Source organism: Borostomias antarcticus (genome assembly GCF_949987555.1).
Source record: "Borostomias antarcticus genome assembly, chromosome: 5".
In the NCBI taxonomy this organism is placed as follows: Eukaryota; Metazoa; Chordata; class Actinopteri; order Stomiiformes; family Stomiidae; genus Borostomias; species Borostomias antarcticus.
In genome coordinates, this window is record NC_140238.1 from 20,728,853 (window position 1) to 20,749,684 (window position 20,832).

Sequence of the window (20,832 nt, forward strand, 5' to 3'; positions counted from 1 at the left end):
CGTGGGCAGCGGATGAGAGCTCAAGTCTTTCCCACACCCGTGTGGCCAGCCCGTTCGTGGAAATTCTGCCACACCTTCTCTTTCAAGGCTGTAGGGAGGACCAGCTGAAAGATGGAGTTTGCGGTGTTGGGGTTCCTCACACACTGATGCAAGACTCCCTCCCTCAGAGTCAACCTCTATCTCTCCTTGAGGATCTGCCGAGTGTCACGTGGCAGGGCGATCCTTTCTGTTGCACTGGGTGGTTTCCCTGTCTGCAAGGATAACAGCATGTGGCGAATCATGTCATCTTTTCGCTGGGCGTCCTTCCATTCTCCAGGGGGTTCGGCCCAGCTGCACTTCTTCTAGGTCAACTTGGACAGGAGAGTTAAGCATTTCTGGGCATGGGTTTTCCACCCCGGTGAGAAAAGTCTTCAGGGCCAGGATCTCCTCCTCTTCACCATCCTCTCCTCCATCCACAGGTACACGAGATAGGGCATCAGCATTAACATTGGTTTTGTCAGGCTGGAACTTGATGTTGAAGTGGTAGTTGTAGAGTCTGGCTGCCCACTGTTGCTCCAAGCTTCTCAGGTTCACCTCCTGTAAGTTTGCGAGAATGTTGTTGTCAGTGAACACTACAAAATGGGAGCCTAGAGTGGAATTTCTTGCTGCACCAGCGAAAGACGGCCTACCTTCTGATAGCAATGAAGGTAAACAGGAGTCTGGCCAGTGTTCTTCACTTCTTCACTTGTACCTTCCCATTCAGACAAACTAGACTCCATTGAATCTTCAAAACCTTCCCCTACTCCACAGAAGTCTACACCCACTCACTGCATTTCCTTTACCCACTTTGACTATTTGTACACGGCCATGAACATGGCAAACAATACGCAACCAAGTTCCGTCTGCTGCATTTTACACAAGAGGAGCGCATTATTGTACTATATGTGATTGTCTGTACTGTATGTGCTTGTGTCTATGTAATTGTGTCTATTGTATGTTATGTTCTCTGCTGTACTGTATGTCTGTGATTGTCTACTGTATGTGCTTCCGTCTGATTTTCTCTACTGTATGCAATTGTCTATGTGATTATCTTTACTGTATGAGCTTGTCTATGTGATTGTCTCTACTGTATGTGCTTGTCTGGATAATCGTCTCTACAACAAAACCCATGACTATGATGTACCGTACTGTAAGATGCCTCCCCCACATGGCAAACATTTGTAATACACACATATTACTTACTCTAAACAATAGGCACACGAGTCCCTGGTCTGTGAGCCAAATTTCACAACTTTTAACTGGCAGGAGCGACCGACAATGATTCTGTTGTCTGCCATTGACTTCCACAGCAGCATAATTACAATAATTATAAGAATGCACTTTGGATGAACGGGAATCGAACCCTGAACTCGCTGCTTGCGAGACTGACGCGCTACCCGCTATGCCACGACGGATCTCACAAAGTGCGTCGCAGATTTGAGTGGATAATGTCAGCTTCTGCTTCCTCTTGGTAGAGTGAGTCCTGAGCACTTAATTAATGTCACCTGGTAGGGTTGCTTCCTCTCAGTAGAGTGAGAGGGGGGGGTGTCTTTGTTTAAATTGGCACACAGCAAAAAGTATACATAGCATAGCTCAACTATTTACTTCTTCAGAATCCAGACAATCACGTGAACATTTCCATGTATAAAATGTCCTTCGGTCTTCAGAAGTGTAGGAGAGGTGAAGAGTTAGAAACAGTTAGAGATTCTAGAGCGAAGAGAGATTTTCTAGAGTGTGGCTCCATTGATTTCAATGGAGGGGGGGGGGTCATTATTCGAACTGTCACAGAGTGAAAAATATACATCGAAGAGCTTAGCTTTTTTGATTTTATGAATCCCAAGAGTCGTGTGAACGTTTTGATATATCAAATGTGTATGAGCTGTGAGAATTGGAAGAGGGATGGCAGTTTAGAAAATGTGTGACTTTTCCAAAATGCGCCTTTCACCACTCTGAAACTGGTGAAATTGTGCAGAAGACAAAAAGTGTTCCTTTCATTCTGCAATCAAACAAATGAAGTAATAATGAAACCATGGGGTGTTTTGAACTCGGCATGAGCCAGGGAATCCATTGCTACCATAATTTTGAAGATTGGACATAGAGTTCAAAAGTTACTGGCATAAACGCAACTCCAACTTTGACACGCTGGTGGCGCTAGAGTGCACGAGATGTCAACATGAGGCTTGGTGACAGATGTCATGGGTATGTCCCGAATGAGTGTGCCAAATGTGGTTTTGATAGATTAAAACATTACTGAGATATGACCCCAGTTCCTGTTTTGCAGCTTTTCTGCCAATTTTGATTGGCTGTCACAAGCGAACGCAATGGATAATCAAAAATCCCTGTACATCCTTTGTAGACATTGGTGGATAGATGACATCCACCGATGTCCGTGCAGATTGGTGAAAGTTCCTAGGAGGAGATACATTTTAAGGGTTTTGCACATCATTCAAAATGGCGGAGGAGCCAAGATGGCCACAATGACGTCTTAGAGTGCGTTGAATCCGGCTTTAGCCAAGGAATTGAAGGACACCTGAAGTTTGAAAATTGGACTTGCTGAAGAAAAGCTGCATGCATAAATGCACCTCCAACTTTGACACGTTGGTGGCGCTAGAGAGGGTGAGGTGTGGACATGAGACTTGGTGAGAAGGGTCAGGGCACTGTCCCGAATGAGTGTGCCAATTTTCATAACTTTCTACCATAAGCTTCTATGGGCTGCCATAGACTACAATGGCAGAGGAATAATAATAATAAAGAAAGAGAAAAGGTAGAAACTTAATGGGTGCCTGCGCAGCTGCGCTGCTTGGCCCCCAATAAAGAATAAGAAAAGGTAGAAACTTAATGGAGGCCTACGCAGCTTCGCTGCTTGGCCCCCAATAAATAAATAAGAAAAGGTAGAAACTTAATGGAGGCCTACGCAGCTTCGCTGCTTGGCCCCCAAATAAGAAAAGGTAGAAACTTAATGGAGGCCTACGCAGCTTCGCTGCTTGGCCCCCAATAATAATAATAAAAGGTAGAAACTTAATGGAGGCCTACGCAGCTTCGCTGCTTGGCCCCCAATTAAAGCTGCAAGCAGCGTTGTGGGGGCCAAGCTGACCACGCGAAAGATGAAGCAAATACGACTGATGTTTTGAAGGCTTTAGAGATATGTTTGTCGGACTGCAACTACACTGCAGACTTGGTAAACACAGCAAACGTTATAACCACTGCAAAACTCAACCACTGCAAACTATGAAAATCATTCAGCTCAATAAAACAAGAAAAGTAGGCTGGTCTAATACTCAACACTCGTGGGCAGCGGATGAGAGCTAAAGTCTTTCCCACACCCGTGTGGCCAGCCCGTTCGTGAAAATTCTGCCCCACCTTCTCTTTCAAGGCTGTAGGGAGGACCAGCTGAAAGATGGAGTTTGCGGTGTTGGGGTCCCTTACACACTGATGCAAGACTCCCTCCCTCAGAGTCAGCCTCTATCTCTCCTTGAGGATCTGCCGAGTGTCACGTTGCAGGGCGATCCTTTCTGTTGCACTGGGCGGTTTCCCTGTCTGCAAGGATAACAGCATGTGGCGAATCATGTCATCTTTTTGCTGGGCGTCCTTCCATTCTCCAGGGGGTTCGGCCCAGCTGCACTTCTTCTAGGTCAACTTGGACAGGAGAGTTAAACATTTCTGGGCATGGGTTTTCCACCCCGGTGAGAAAAGTCTTCAGGGCCAGGATCTCCTCCTCTTCACCATCCTCTCCTCCATCCACAGGTACACGAGATAGGGCATCAGCATTAACATTGGTTTTGTCAGTCTGGAACTTGATGTTGAAGTGGTAGTTGTAGAGTCTGGCTGCCCACTGTTGCTCCAAGCTTCTCAGGTTCACCTCCTGTAAGTTTGCGAGAATGTTGTTGTCAGTGAACACTACAAAATGGGAGCCTAGAGTGGAATTTCTTGCTGCACCAGCGAAAGATGGCCTACCTTCTGATAGCAATGAAGGTAAACAGGAGTCTGGCCAGTGTTCTTCACTTCTTCACTTGTACCTTCCCATTCAGACAAACTAGACTCCATTGAATCTTCAAAACCTTCCCCTACTCCACAGAAGTCTACACCCACTCACTGCATTTCCTTTACCCACTTTGACTATTTGTACACGGCCATGAACATGGCAAACAATACGCAATCAAGTTCCGTCTGCTGCATTTTACACAAGAGGAGCGCATTATTGTACTATGTGATTGTCTGTACTGTATGTGCTTGTGTCTATGTAATTGTGTCTATTGTATGTTATGTTCTCTGCTGTACTGTATGTCTGTGATTGTCTACTGTATGTGCTTCCGTCTGATTTTCTCTACTGTATGCAATTGTCTATGTGATTGTCTTTACTGTATGAGCTTGTCTATGTGATTGTCTCTGCTGTATGTGCTTGTCTGGATTATCGTCTCTACAACAAAACCCATGAATATGATGTACTGTACTGTAATATGCCTCCCCCACATGGCAAACATTTGTAATACACACATATTACTTACTCTGAACAATAGGCACACGAGTCCCTGGTCTGTGAGCCAAATTTCACAACTTTTAACTGGCAGGAGCGACCGACAATGATTCTGTTGTCTGCCATTGACTTCCACAGCAGCATAATTACAATAATTATAAAAATGCACTTTGGATGAACGGGAATCGAACCCTGAACTCGCTGCTTGCGAGACTGACGCGCTACCCGCTATGCCACGACGGATCTTGCAAACGCGCTTTGCATATTTGAGTGGATAATGTCAGCTTTTGCTTCCACTTGGTAGAGTGAGTCTTGAGCACTAAATTAATGTCACCTGGTAGGGTTGCTTCCTCTCGGTTGAGTGAGGGGGGGTGTCATCGTTTTAATTGGCACACCTGTCCTCAATAAATAAGACCAGCACCTGCCCTCACATCTAGAAAACGGAGAGAAGACGAGGTATGTTTGTTTCTCCAGTGGCTACCTTGATCATATAGACTAATATATGAAACCTGAATGTAGGTTATGCAAATGTTAAATGTGTAAATATCCATCACACTTGCATAAGCTGTTATTGTTCATCCTGGAACACAAGATAAAATATAAATTGGTATTGGTCTCGTGAAAAAGAGATTGATGGCCGCGACAATGTGCTGCGCTGACTTGGCTATATCGAGGATGAGAATAGCAAAACAAAAGCAATAGCCTACATGCCTACGATTGACCGCTTATCACCCACAACAATAATTGTATTATAATAAAATATTCATCCTGTCACTTACCGATGTTTACCACTAGCAGAAGAGTCTGCTTTGGTGATGGACCTCTGGCGTTTTGGGCATCCCCCAAAATCCTCGCAGCAAAATATGACTAATTTTTGTTAGAGTAGGCACTTGATTGACAGTTGCCATGACAATCAAACGCGTGGTTTAACTAGCTGTTGTAAATCATATTTTTGAAATAGCTAGTGTAGTTTTTCTAAATTGCGCCATCTATTTTCGGGCACAGGAATTGTAGCTATATTCAGTCTGACCAGAAGCAGGGATAAAAACGTATCCCCACCGGCGATAAAAATGAATTATCAGAGGAGGGGATATCAAAACCAGAGGTGGGGAAATCCCCCCCAGCAATTTGCACGCTGCCTATTTCTCTAGTTGTTTGTGGCCGCATGGCAGCTATGCTAGCATACAAAGGAAAGTGTGTGGGAAGGCATCTTTGATTAATTTCAAATATTGTAGTAAAATATTGAGGTCCATGCAACAATTTAACCAAAATGTCCTATATTATGCTTAAGTTGCACTGTATCAGAGTTTGGTTGGTGGTATTCATGCAGCATGATTAAGAATGAGTTTAGATTGTGTAGGATGGTCAAATGCCACTTTGAATGTAGGTTTCCAAATGTTAAATGTGTAAATATCCATCACACTTGCATAAGGAAACAGCATAAACATGCCACTGTTTTATAACCAAGAACATAATACTCCTCATGTCAGCTTTAAATCTAGCTTTATTAATGTTGAATTTTAAACTGCATAAATGTACAATGCTAAATATTTTAGACAATTAATGCACAAATTAAAAGAGCCTGCTACTGTAAAATGGTAATAATAAAACAGTTGAGATATTCTCTCCCAAATGGCATACATAGGGCAAGGGCATACATATCTGAGCCAGGTCCTAGACTATGGGGAACACTCATGCATACTGTTTGTTTTCTTTCCAGATGCCAAAAAGAAGCAAAAAGTCACGAGCTGCCATTAAGAGACACGTGGAGACACGTGCCTCGGCTGAGGATTTTCTGACTCCTCATAAAAAAAACTCAGAAACAAAGCACTCACAGAGTGAAACACCAACGCACTCACAGAGTGAAACACCAACGCACTCACAGAGTGAAACACCAACGCACTCACAGAGTGAAACACCAACGCACTCACAGAGTGAAACACCAACGCACTCACAGAGTGAAACACCAACGCACTCACAGAGTGAAACAACAACGCACTCACAGAGTGAAACAGCAACCCTCAGTAAGAACACCTGTACGACCCTCTGTATGACCCCCTGTACGACCCCCTGTAAGAAACCTGTGAAACTTGTGAATCCAAAGCACTACCAGACTGAAACACTAACCGTGGTAAAAGAACATCCTGTTGTTACTGATGATTCATTCTCTTTAACTCAATCTGTTGATTTTCCAGAGAGGTCTGTGTTATTGGGATCTTTTCACCAAGGTCATCCACAGTTTCAAGATGTACGTAACAAGCAGTGTGGTGCAATCAGTCTGACTGCAATTTTGAAGTGCAAGATGAACAGTGTGCTGACTTGGGAGACTCAAGATTTGGATGATGTTCTTGTGAAAGGGACTGATCTGTATAAGTCAATGAGAGCTGAAGGTAAGATAAGCGACCATGTTCAAGAAAGGGGTTACATTGCTGTCTCTGAATTACCAAGGCAACACATATTATGGAATTCTGTTTTCTCAATTAACTTTGCTGATTCTTTCGCTGGATTTGTTCTAGTTGATGATTATGATGATGCGGTACGTGATGTTGCCATGCCATTTGATGTAGCATTACAACGGACACTGCTGAGTAATGACGCATGCCTCTTAACCATTTGTGCTAATACATGTGCTATTGTGAAAGCAGGATCATGGTTTGCGGTCATTGATTCACATGCTAATAGAAATGTTAATCAGAAACTACAGAAGGCAAGTTGTGTTGCTTATTTTAGCTCTGCTACATCTCTTTATAGCTACGTTTTGGACTTGGCACAGTCATTTGGGGTAAGAACACCACAGCTTGAGAGAACTGGAGTTGAAGTGACCATAACTGATGCCAGTGCTGAGGTGCGTACAACATCTGGTCCATCTTCCAGTTACATGGTAAGCACACCGACTACAACGATCAGCAACCCACTTTACAGCAATGTTGTCAAAGGTAAGCCTAAAGTGTACGGACAGCAGGCAGTTGGAAATACTTTAAGCGAGTCCACTACAATTGTAACAACTTCTGAAAACGGCAGAAAATCACATTGTACTCAGGCGGAAATGGAGAAAAACACTGAATCTAAAGCAAGCAGTAAAGTACTCTACAGTGACGTTTTAACTTTGGTATTGGTGCTGCGAAACACAATTCAGATTTTTCTGAAGTATATACGTGACCGCCGCTGGTGATTTGGTCCTCAACTAGGCATTTTCATTTTTCAGTTTTTTACAGATTATGAAAGTGCAGATTGTAAGCTTTCAAATGAGGTCTCATACATTGAAATCTGAACATATTTGAAGAAGATATGCTTATTTGAATGCTAGTACTGCCAAATCAACTTAGCTGAGAAATCGCCCTCCAAAGTTCTCCAACATTTTCACACCTCTGACTGCCAGGTAATGGGCGTGAACAATAGCCTGGTAACCGCACCCCCAGCCACTCCCCCACTGGACGATCTGTCATTATCTGTCAGTGTCTGTCAACTTGGGGTATTACCTGAGAGTGGCTGCCAAGTGAGGTGCTCTCTCACTGTTGATCCCACACTCTTTGAGTCAGTATTAATCTTGTGTTATGAATGCAGTTAAGAACAATATAAGATGAAGTTCAAATTTAACGTTCTTTATTGTCAAATACATGATATACATTACAAGCATAAGTAGTAAAGTGTACAAAAAAAGGCAACAGTCTAAGTGTTAAAGTGTACAGTCAGTTGTATAGACAAGGTGCATAGTGTTCATTGTGATCAAGTGCACAACAAAGTAATAAGGTGCATAGTGTTCAATGTGATCAAGTGCACAACAAAGTAATAACAAGGTGCATAGTGTTCATTGTGATCAAGTGCACAGCAAAGTAATAACAAGGTGCATAGTGTTCATTGTGATCAAGTGTACAACAAAGTAATAACAGTCCCCAGCTCAATACTCAAGGTAATAACAGTACTCGGCTCAGTATTCAATATTCGAACAATGCAGTCTGTGCAAGTGTGCGCAAGTCTGTGCAAGAGAACAAGCAATGCTTCAGTATACAAACAGGAAAAGGCTGTGGCCTTTCTCCTGCAGTGCTGTCCATCCTGATGATCTGCAGTGAATCTACAAGCGGACAGTCTTGTTCTGAGCTGCTGTGGAGTTTGGCGGGGGACATGTGATGTCTCGTCCCTCATCAGAACAGAACTCTCTGATCTTGTTAAAGAGATATGTCTGTCTGGCCATGTCCAGTCCGGGTGGGGCTTGCACAGGAAGACCTTCTCTGGGGGGCAGGACATCAGGCTTGCGCAGCAGCTGAAACTCAACTGCTGGTGCATCACGGTGTTCTCTGGCCACAACCATGCCAGGTCTCTCTGCATCAAAACTGCAATAGAATAGAAGGAAGAAAGTACATTAAACTATTGCCCACAGTACTGGCACTCCATATACATAAAATAGTACCAGAAAGTGTTGATTAAATAGACTAGCTAATGCATGATAATTACCTGAAGTGCTGGTAACTCGAAATCTGTGGGAGTGCCCGGAAGTAGGGTTTCAGATGCTCTTGCCAGTTGTAGCATTCAACAAGCACGGTGCCGTCTTCCAGTCCAACAAGCTGGGGGATGTTGACGTGCTTCACAGGAGAGCTGTCCCTGACGACTCCAGCAATGGCAGACAGAGTGTCCACTCTGGTCTTCCTGAAGCTCTGCTTGACCAGGCCGAAGCACCAGTCAGGGCCAAACTTGGTGTGGCCTGCAATCAGGAAGTGGACGTCCAGCTGCAGGTGAAGCTTGTGCATGGTCCGCCAAGCACAGTACCACAGCACAAAATTGTTCTTGTTTTGTCCACGGCAGTTGTCGCAATGAAGGTCCACGTGTGTTTCTCCAACTCCATAGTTGTTGAAGAAATGATGCACGTAGTTGATGACTGCATTGCTGCCCTTGCTTGAGGCCATCCCTTCGTCGATCAGGTAGTTCACTTGCTTCGGTATTCCCTCACAGCAGACACCAAAAATGCCACACTTACGAGGAGTCAAGAAGTACATGGGTCCTGGCTGAAAAGGGTCAGAAGGGAAGTGAACCTAAGAGACAAAGGAAAAAATAGGAAGAAAAGGAAAAGATGAGATGCATTGAAAATCAAAAACACACATGTAACCCTAACCATACCACATCACATCACAACACACTCATCATAGGATGAACGTATTCTCACCTGTTGTGCAAAATCAAAGCTGTAGTGCATAGTGATCTTCTTGCTGGCTGGTGTGGAGGGGCCAAGGGAGAGCTGCAAATCCTCACAGGTCTTGGCACATGCAGCTTTCATGTCATTGTAGAGTGACCGCTCCTGTAGAACAAGGTTGAGATGCTGCTCCTGCTTCTTCAGCTTGGCTGATTTCACGTTGTCAGGCAGGTTGGCACTTCGGTAAACTTGATAGTTGTTGCTCTGACACAGCCAGCAGAGATCTGTCCGGGGTTTGGTGCTTGCTATGTGAGGGAGCAATGACTTCCACAGCCGTCTGAAGGTGTCCAGAGCCACAACATGGTGTTCTGAAAATAAATAATATTTTATTAGTATGATATTATTGAATTAAATATGTATGTTTTTAACCATAGGATGTCAAAGTATGTATGTATCCAACTTTTACATACCAAGCTTTTCCACAGCATCTTTGTAGAGCCGCCACACTGTAGCTTTGGAGACATTGGATGGCAGCAACTTTGCAGTTAAATCCCTGTGACCAGGGTGTCTGCCAGGCAAGACAATGGCATGGTCTTCAGCGTAGTTGCCGATGAACGTCACAACTCGTTCGATGTCCTCTTTCTTAAGGAAGTAGCGGTTTGTACGTGGACCCTTCTTCCTTTCTCGCACTTGTCCACCATTCTCCTGGTAGTCTTGGGCTATGGCCTGGAGCTTGTTCTTGCTCATGCTGTAACCAAAACAAAAAACAAGGTGTCAGACTAACATACCTTTCATGCTCTCTCATTCTGTTTCTCTCTGTAATAGCTACCTAGCTAGCTAGCTAGATATTAGCTGCCTCGCTGGGTAGTTTAGGAACAAAGGGCTAGCTCAGCTAACTAGCATGTTAGCTAACGTTAGCTAGCTAGATATTAGCTGCCTCGCTGGCTAGTTTAGGAACACAGGGTTAGCTCAGCTAACTAGCATGTTAGCTAACGTTAGCTAGCTAGATATTAGCCGCCTCGCTGGCTAGTTTAGGAACGAAGGGACAGCTCAGCTAACTAGCATGTTAGCTAACGTTAGCTAGCTAGATATTAGCCGCCTCGCTGGCTAGTTTAGGAACGAAGGGACAGCTCAGCTAACTAGCATGTTAGCTAACGTTAGCTAGCTAGCCTTTGTTAGTTAGTGCTAGATTTGTTATGCTAGCTAGACTCAGTCACTTGTTTAGAAATGAGCTACTGCTAAACGACTAACGTTAATGTAAACAGCACAGATAGTATAAAGATAGCTTACCCTATAGAAAAGCAGAAAGCTTGGCGGCAGACAACCGTCGTGTGAATCTGGTACGTCGTTCGCCGCAACTTTCGTTTGGCAGCCACCTGCTTTGTTGAAACAGTCATCTCTGTATCACAGTTCAACACGTACAAAACTGCGTGTACGAACGAGTCCTGCTCTCCTGGAGTTCTAGCTGCCATGTTCAGTCTCGACCGGTAAACCACTTCAGGGTTCACTTTGCGAAGGCAAGAGGTAGGAGCCACAGCAGAATTCTCCTTTCGTCTCACTTGGCACTTACAATCAAAGTTTTTGATCCTGTCCATTTCTTCTGTTTCACAGTCGATGTTCACGGTAACAATATCGATTGCTCGTAAAACTCTTTCCATGTCCTGGATGTCATCCCCGTCTTCTCCATCTTCGTCGACTTCCAGCTCGAGATCAGAAGCATTGTCCTCTTCTTCACTACCACATTCCGAGTTTGTACCATCGTCAACATCCATGTAGTCCTTTAGGTACGAATCCATAAGTTCTCCATTGTCGAATCGTCGAGCGGCGTTGAGCAGATCTTTGTTCAGGGCTTTCGCAAAAGCAGTAGCATCCATGGTTAAACGTGGAACTGAATGTAAACAAACAAGGCGTGCTGTTCTTATGGGCAGGGTGGGGGGCGGAGAACCCGGAAGCAATAGCCAATGAAAACAAATCATGCTAATCGATCTGCCCGCCCCCAAACCCGGCTCGAAATCAGCTAAAAACGATCTTAGTTTGCAGACTAATTAAACGTATTTCGTGAACCTAAAACTGTTGTCTGTTATAGTAAGTAGGTTCTTCACAACTTCAACTTTGGTAATACGCAAAAAAACAAAAAACGAAAAAAAAAGTTTTTTTAGCTATTTTGCCCTCTAGCGCATTTCGGGGTTTGCCGAGTTGTGGACCAAATCACCAGCCGCTGTCACATACGATTGGCAGGGATGTAAACACAAAACACAGTACACCAAGGAAAACACAAAGCCGACACTATATTGAACCTAAAGCGTCTAATGATTTTCCTAGAAACCACAAGCCCCTTAATCGTTCTGAGCTTAAACCAGAGAAGCTTCACCAGAGTTGTTCATTCCATTATAACAAACAAGTGAGAGACGACAGTGATAAGGCAACAGAGTTTTCAAAAAGAAAGAGAGACAAACAATTCATAACAGAACCTATAGAAATAACCCATAACGGAAGTAAGGGATCAGATTCGGACAGTGTCATTATTAATGATATAAGAATTCATGAGCGACCTTTTAAACCATTAACAGGTCAGGATCAGGTGGCTCTGTGCACATGTTTAGAACTGCCTAATGCAAACATTGATGTTATTGCACCTGCAAATGTTTATAGCATCGGGTCTCCCTGTAAGATGAAGAGCATAAAGCCAGATGGAAACTGTTTCTACCGTAGTTTGTCCTTTAGCATATGCCAAAACGAAGAGAAGCATCTTAAAATTAGACGGGCTATCGTGCGACACCTTCGAGACAACAGTTCCAAATTTGAAACATATTTGAGAGATGAGTACACATCTGTGCAGGACTACATGACCAAATCAAGAATATATTACAGTGGCTCATGGGCAACCGAAATAGACATTTTTGCTGCAGCTGACTTATTAAAAACAACCATCATGACTTTTAATGATAGATGGAATGCACATATGCCTACTACAGATTTGCTCACAGAGAATTGTATTTATTTAAACCACACTGGCAATCATTATGAAGTTGTTACATGTGTTAAACAGGGAGATGCAGGAAATGCTTGTGCAGGAACATGTCATGATAAGGGTGATAACTTGAGGTCATTACGGAAAAGGAAGCTTAATGATGAACCAGACAATGTAAAAGCTAAGAGAGAACGCCAACGGTACCAGAATAAGAGCGATTACAGAGAAAATAAACTTAAAGATCTTAAAGATAAATATCACAAAGACGCAGATTTTCAAGAATGTAAGCGTGAATGTATTCGAAGTAAATACAAGACTGATCCAAAGTTCCAGAGATACATGCGTGAACGTATTCGAAGTAAATACAAGACTGATCCAAAGTTCCAGAGATACATGCGTGAACGTTTTCGAAGTAAATACAAGACTGATCCAAAGTTCCAGAGATACATGCGTGAACGTATTCGAAGTAAATACAAGACTGATCCAAAGTTCCAGAGATACATGCGTGAACGTATGCGCGAACGTGTTAGAATTAAATACAAGACTGATCCAAAGTTCCAGAGGGACATGCGCGAATGTATGCGCGAACGTGTTAGAATTAAATACAAGACTGATCCAAAGTTCCAGAGGGACATGCGTGACTACAGCATGAAGAAGTACCATGAAAATAATGATGTTCGTCTAAATAAAATCCAAAGAAGTCGTGAGAATTATTTTAAGTCACAAAAGAGACAGGAAGACATAGATTGTACTATTGCTAATTTTCGTCAAGAAGTCAGCCGTGGTCCAGAATATGTGTGCTCTGTCTGTCACCGTTTACTCTTCAGGAAACAGGTGGTTGAGTGTAAAAGACATTGCTATGAAATCAGAGGAGAGCAAATTGCTGCAGTTGCTAACAGATGTATAACATTGCAATATTTACATGTGTGTGATGCTGAATGCGAACATGAATGCTATTTCTCTACTAGTCCATCAAACAAATTATGGATTTGTTATACATGCCATCGAAAAATACTTTGTGGAAAACTACCAGAAGAGAGTGTTACCAATAACATGCATTTGGAAGAAATCCCCGCCAAACTTAAATGTCTTAACTCTTTGGAACAACATCTTATTGCACGTCATATTCCCTTCATGAAATTGTTGTGCTTGCCTCGAGGACGTCAGAATGCTTGCCACGGACCATGTGTGTCTGTTCCAATTAATACTACAGATGTAACAAATATTCTTCCAAGAAATGAATATGATGATAAAATGATAAGAGTAAAACTTAAACGGAAATTGACTTTTAAAGGTCACTACGAGTATAAGTTTGTCCATACTGATCGAGTCAGAAATGCACTGAAGTATTTGATGAAAAACCATAAGTGGTATGACGATGTCTTGTTTAATGAAGATTGGGTAAACTCTCTGGATGGAATTGATCATGATGAGGAAAATATAAAACATGAAACACAGTGTCAAGAAACAATTGAAAAGAGTGATGATGAAAACAGCTGTGAAGATGAAGTAGAGGAAGATTTAACATATATTAAAGATCAGAATGGGCTTTTGTCAGATACGTCATTACAACCAGTTGATTTGGGTTCTGAGATAATTGATCAGAATTTTCAAGACATAGTCAATGTGGCACCTGGTGAAGGCAACAGTCCAGTTAGGTTGCTGTCAGATATAACCAATGAAGCAAAATCTTTCCCTGTTTTGTATCCAACTGGCGGACCTACCTTCCATGATAAGAGAGAGATAAAAATAACTCTGGCACGATACCTGAATACACGCCTACTCAATGCAGATGGTCGTTTTGCACGAAACACAGACTTTATATTTTATGCACAATACATTTCAGAGGTGTATCAAGTTGTGTGTAGTGTTTCCATTGCATTACGCAAAGGTGGTGGCAATAGTTCTTTGAAAGAAATAACACCAGACATGTTGTTAAACTCTGAGTCTCTTCGTAAAATATTACACACTAATGAAGGATACAAGTTTTTACGAGGAATTCGTGGGACACCTCCATACTGGATGTCAGCACAGAAAGATTTGTTTGCCATGATACGACAACTGTCCATACCCACTTTCTTTGCATCTTTTAGCTCTGCTGACTTGAGATGGCCTGCAATGCTGAACACTATGGCAAGACTAGAAGGACAACAAATTGATGTGGATAACCTTGATTGGTCTGAAAAATGTGGACTTCTACGCCGTAATCCTGTCACGGCAGCAAGAATGTTTGATCACAGATGGCATTCTTTTTTGCGTAATGTAATCATGTCTCAAGCTCAGCCCATAGGGAAGGTCAAGGATTACTTTTATCGGATTGAATTTCAACAGCGTGGATCTCCTCATGTACACTGTCTTTTTTGGATTGAAAACGCTCCTAAGATTGATGAGGAAGAGGATGCCGAAGTAACACATTTCATAGACACATACATTACTTGTGAGACTCCACCTCAAACTGACGCAGAGCTTTATGAGACTGTGAACAGCGTGCAAAAGCACAGTACAAGACATTCCAAAACATGCCGTAAGAAAAACACAGTCTGTCGATTTAATTTCCCACGACCACCATCGAGCCGTACTTTTATCACAAGAGGAGGCAACTCGGATGACTTGAGGAGGCAACTCGGATGACTTGAATGGCAAAGACAAAACTAAAAATGCAAGTGCAATTATGAAGGAAGTCAAAAGTGCATTGAAGATCCCTGACATGAATTTTGATTCGACTGAGGCATTTTTTGAATCTCTTGGGATAGATCAAGGATTGTTTGAAAGAGCATATAATACATGTTCCAAAAAGAAAAGCGTTGTCCTTAAACGAAATCCAAAAGACATTTGGGTAAATCAGTATAACAGAGACTTACTGCATGCATGGCAAGGCAATATGGATATCCAATATGTGACAGATGCTTTTTCAGTAGTGGTTTATATACTGACATATATCACAAAAGCTGAACAAGAAATGGGATTGTTGTTGCAACGTGCACAGAATGAGGCCATGAATGGGAACCTTGATGCAAAAGGAGCATTTAAAAAGCTTGGAAGCATATACCTGCACAACAGAGAAGTTTCAGCTCAAGAAGCAGTGTATCGGTTAACACACATGCACTTGAAGGAATGCTCTCGTCAAGTACAGTTTATTCCCATTGGAGAAAACCCTGTAAGAATGAGTTTGCCTTTGCACCTACTCCAAGGTAAAGCTGAACATGAAAGGTCTCATGATGACAGCAGTTTGTGGATGACCAATGTGGTCGAGAGATATAAGAACAGACCCAAGACGGAGCAATTCGAAATTCTATGCCTTGCCAGTTTTTGTTCTGAATACAGAGTACTCTCAAGGTCACAGGTGTCACCAAAGAAAGAGTCTTCAGAATGTGTCATAAAACTAGACAACGACTGTGGTTTTATCCAAAAAAGGACTCGAACTGAACCTGCTGTTGTAAGGTATCCCAGATTTTCTCCAACAAGAAACCCAGAGCAGTACTTTCATTCCTTGCTACAACTGTTTTTGCCATATTATGATGACCATCAGCTCAAGCCAGCCCACTTTGATACATTTGAGAATTTCTATGAGAATGGTGTAGTGAAATGTGTCAATGATCTCCAAACAGTGAAGTCAATTGTTGATGTTAATAAATCTCTTTTTGAAAGAGAAAGTGACGAAATAGACAAAGCTAAAGAATTGCTTGAACAGGACATTGATTTAGAAGATGCCTGGGCTCAAATATGTCCTGAAACAGAAAGAGAACGTCTTCATTGTTTGGAACTGATGAAAGACAAAGTTATGCCTGATGAGGATGATCATGAGCAACTTATTCCAGACCTTACTGCAAATCCAGAAACCGCATGCACTCTTGAAACAAATCATGTGTCAATGCCCAGACAGGATGCACTGCATTTACTGCGCTCATTAAATGAAGAGCAGTAGGCAATATTCTATAGTGTCCGTAAGTGGTGTTTGCAGAAGCAGCTTGGACAAAATCCAGAACCATTTAGCCTATTTGTTACTGGTGGTGCTGGTACAGGGAAAAGCCATTTGATCAAAGCAATACATTATGAAGCCTCCCGACTGTTGTCTCCGCTTGCTGAAAACCCTGATGATGTCACTGTACTCTTAACAGCGTCTACAGGTGTGGCTGCATTTAACATTGGTGCTGTAACAATTCACAACACATTCTCCATTGGTGCTAATATCAGATTGCCATATCAACCTCTAGGTGATGAGAAGGTTAATTCTTTACGGACTAAAATGAGCAGTTTGCAAATTCTCATCATTGATGAAGTGTCCATGGTTGACCACCGCCTTCTGGCCTACATTCATGGTAGACTACGTCAGATCAAGCAGACTGGTGATTATTCCCCCTTTGGAAAAGTTTGCATTGTTGCTGTGGGCGATTTCTATCAGTTACCAGCTGTAAAAGGTACTCCTCTTTTTGCCGATAACAAAGGAGTCAATATGTGGGAAAGCAACTTTGAAGTTGTTGAACTAACTAAAGTTGTTAGACAACAAGATGCAACATTTGCTGAGATGCTGAACCGACTGAGAGTTCGTAAAAAGAAAGAACCCCTAAGCGCCAATGATCTTCTGATGTTGAAACGGTGTGAAACTGGTGAAGAACCTGACCACATCCACATATTTGCTACTAATGGAGAAGTTGATGACTATAACATTAAGAGGCTGCAAGAGACCTGCCCAGACGCAATCAGTATACATGCTCAAGATTTTATCAGAAATCCCAAAACTGGAAGAATGGAACAGATGGTTGGTTTTCACAGCAAAGTGTTTAATTCATGTTTATCAAATTGTGTTTCTTTGGGTATTGGAGCAAGAGTGATGTTGAAGAAAAACATTGATGTGTCTGATGGCCTTGTCAATGGAGCGTTTGGTAGAGTTGTGCACATCAGTAAAGGTCAACAACAGGATGATTTCCCTACAGCTATTCATGTGGAGTTTGATAACCCAAATGTTGGCAAGATTCAGAGATCAAAAACACATCAGAGGTTTTCTGAACATTTAACTCTAATCAAAGTGGAAGAGGATCAAGTCACATATGCTGGTGGAGTACGCCGTCAATTTCCACTGAGACTTGCATGGGCATGCACAGTACACAAGGTTCAAGGTCTTACTGTTTAAAAAGCTGTTGTATCACTCAAGAAGATCTTTACTGCAGGGCAAGCATACGTTGCTTTGAGTTGCTTTGAGTCATGTGAAAACTCTCACTGGATTGATAATTGAAGACTTCAAAGAGTCAACCATATATTGCAATAACAAAATAGACTTGGCCCTGAAAAACTTGCCTCGGTTTTCATTTGAAAAGTCTGTTTTCTCTAATGTTAACCATACCTGCACACTAGCACTTCACAATGTACAAAGTCTAAAAGCCCACATTCAAGACATTCATGCCCATAAAACCCTAATGCAAGCTGATTGTATTTGCTTACAGAGACATGGCTCAACGTAGACACTGAAGAAGTACCACAACTTCCAGGATTTTGCTTCAACCACAACCCAAGGGCAAACTGTTATGACGACACTCAGCCACTTTTTGCAGAATTGAAACATCAAGAAAGAGGTGGAGTTGGTTTGTATTATTCAGACAACATTGACATGAACACCGTGATTCCAGAAAGATCCAATTTGGAATGGTTGTATTTTGCAATACCTCATGTAAATTTGACTGCTGCTGTTTTGTACAGGCCTAGTTCTTATAAAATTGACATGTTTCGGCAACAACTCTTAAAGGTAATCTGTGAACTTGAGAAGCATCCAGGGAAGAAAATCATAATGGGAGACTTTAATGAAGATGTCTTTGGATCATGTACAATTTTACAGGTAATGGAACACCATGGATATACTCAACATGTACAAACAGCTACAACTGAAAAAGGTACTCTCATAGACCATGTGTACATTAAAGGCACAGACGATGTTATTGTTGAAGTTGTTCAGACATACTACAGTTTTCATGAAGCGATACTTATTTCATTTGTGTAATATTTTTTATAATCACCATTGAATAATAAAGTATACCTATTATATTGTGAGTGCCCTATATTGCACAATGTAATCTTGTCAATGTTATTGTTGCGCAGACTTACAGCATTATAGTTTTCATAGCACGGTACTTATATCACTTTGTTAATATCTCTCACAATTAAAGATATTCACCATTAAATAGTAAAGTATACCTACTGTGAATGTTCAAAGTTTGTTCTAACCTATTCCGTCCGCAAAGCAGGGGGGGGGGGGGAGGAACATAAGACTGGACGGCTCCCCGTAGCAGGTTTAATTTAATTCATATTTCATTTAATAACACTACACAATTCTGTTTATTTATTCTTTTTCATTTCTGTTGAATTTGCTGGTTTATCTAGTTTTTTTTTCGTTATACAAATGTTACTGTTGGCTGTGTGAAACGAACTACAACAAAACACATTGTGAGTATATAGTTTAACAGTGTTTATTTTTCTAACATACACATGCTATATATGATATATTATAAGTTATATATTATATTATAATATATACTATATATTATAAGTGATGTTATTCTTGTTAAAGGGCAATGCTCGTTTTTGACAACCTGGACCTTATTTACGACATATTATAAGAAGTTTGACTCACCGAGATCACTTTGGTGTTGTTCGGAGGCCTGTAGAAGAAATTTAAAATCCAGCGCGAGCCAGTATATCCATGTAATGACGGTGGACGGGGCAACGAGAATGCAGTTTCTCAAAATCTATTTTCGGCCGCTAAACGGTTGTTTTCATCAATCAGATTGGATGAATCGACAGTTGAGATTCCTCAACGCGAGGCATTGTAGTGGTTTTCAAATACGGGGTCTTTAGCCTCTGTAATATGATCTTTACACGCCTTTCCCCACTTGCTCCAGCACGCATGCGCACAGGCCAGCGCGCAGACTGGCTATTCTCCGGCTCACATTCTCTGCGCTACGATCGTTGTTGGTGCCGAGAATATTGTCGTCGTCATTCGTCAGCAACAATCCGATCGTAGCGCAGAGAATGTGAGCGCGAGTGTAGAAGAGAATAGCCAGTCTGCGCGCTGGCCTGTGCGCATGCGTGCTGGAGCAAGTGGGGAAAGCCGTGAAAAGATCATATTACAGAGGCTAAAGACCCCGTATTTGAAAACCACTACAATGCCTCGCGTTGAGGAATCTCAACTGTCGATTCATCCAATCTGATTGATGAAAACAACCGTTTAGCGGCCGAAAATAGATTTTGAGAAACTGCATTCTCGTTGCCCCGTCCACCGTCATTACATGGAAAGCCGGCTACAACCCTGATATTGCGTTTGTCAGCCATAGCATCTCTGGACTGAGCAAGAAGCTGGTACTGGAGCCACTGCCAAAAACCCAACACCGCCCCATTGGCCTTACAGTCAATGCCGCAGTAACCCCAGCCACAGTTCCTTTCCGGAGAAGATTCAACTTTGGGAAAGCAAACTGGCCTGGTTTCCAAGAAGACCTTGAAGGGAAGATCGGCAACCTCCCAGCGGACCCCAAGAACTACGAAATCTTCACCAAACTAGTACACCAGGCAGCCCTGAAGAACATCCCAAGAGGCTGCCGCACCCAATACATCGCCGGCCTCGATGCTCCAAGCAGCAACAGCAAACTATATGAGCAATACCAACAGCTCTACGAATCTGATCCCTTTGCTGACAGCACCATCGAAGTAGGTGAGAGACTCATGACCTCCCTATCAGAACACCGCCAGCAGAAATGGCAAACCCTACTGGAGACAACTGATATGGCAAGAAAAAGCAAAAAGGCATGGAACCTCATCTGAAAAATCAGCAATGACCCTCACAGTGTTCAATAAAAATGCAAAGGACTGTGTAAAGACATGCGAAACTGTCATATAACCAACCAGCTTCAAAGACACGAAAGAGAGAGAGAAATGCTGTGGAGTGTATTACCATTCGTCCCCCTACTCTGGTTCTTCATAGCTGGTAAGCTGCTGGTAAATAACTATAATATTCATCATAATATTTATAATGCACTTTCCAATGAGAGACAATCTCAAAATGCTAAAAAAAATAAGATTTCTTGTCTTCTCAGGTTCATCAGCCATCACCTCCTATAGGGACTATCAGCCAGGTTTGCCGAAGCCTATCCACACCAACACTACAGGTCTCATGGAAAGGCCTCTTTTGCAACAAAGGCAATTATACTATATTGGGGTTGTGGAGGGCAGTTAATTTCTCAAAGTGGGTATTTATGTAGA

General features: G+C 42.3%; 1 protein-coding gene across 1 annotated transcript in view; it reads left to right on the forward strand.

Annotated features, from left to right (window-relative positions):
- Window positions 1–20,394, forward strand: part of LOC311309664 (uncharacterized protein) — a gene marked incomplete at both ends in the record, with an annotated part of 55,265 nt that extends 34,871 nt beyond the window's left edge. The window contains one exon of the mRNA XM_084438992.1: window positions 19,905–20,394. Coding sequence (XP_084295118.1) covers window positions 19,905–20,394 — 490 coding nt within the window. The remainder of the gene's footprint in view (window positions 1–19,904) is intronic.
- Between the last annotated feature and the right edge of the window lie 438 nt (window positions 20,395–20,832).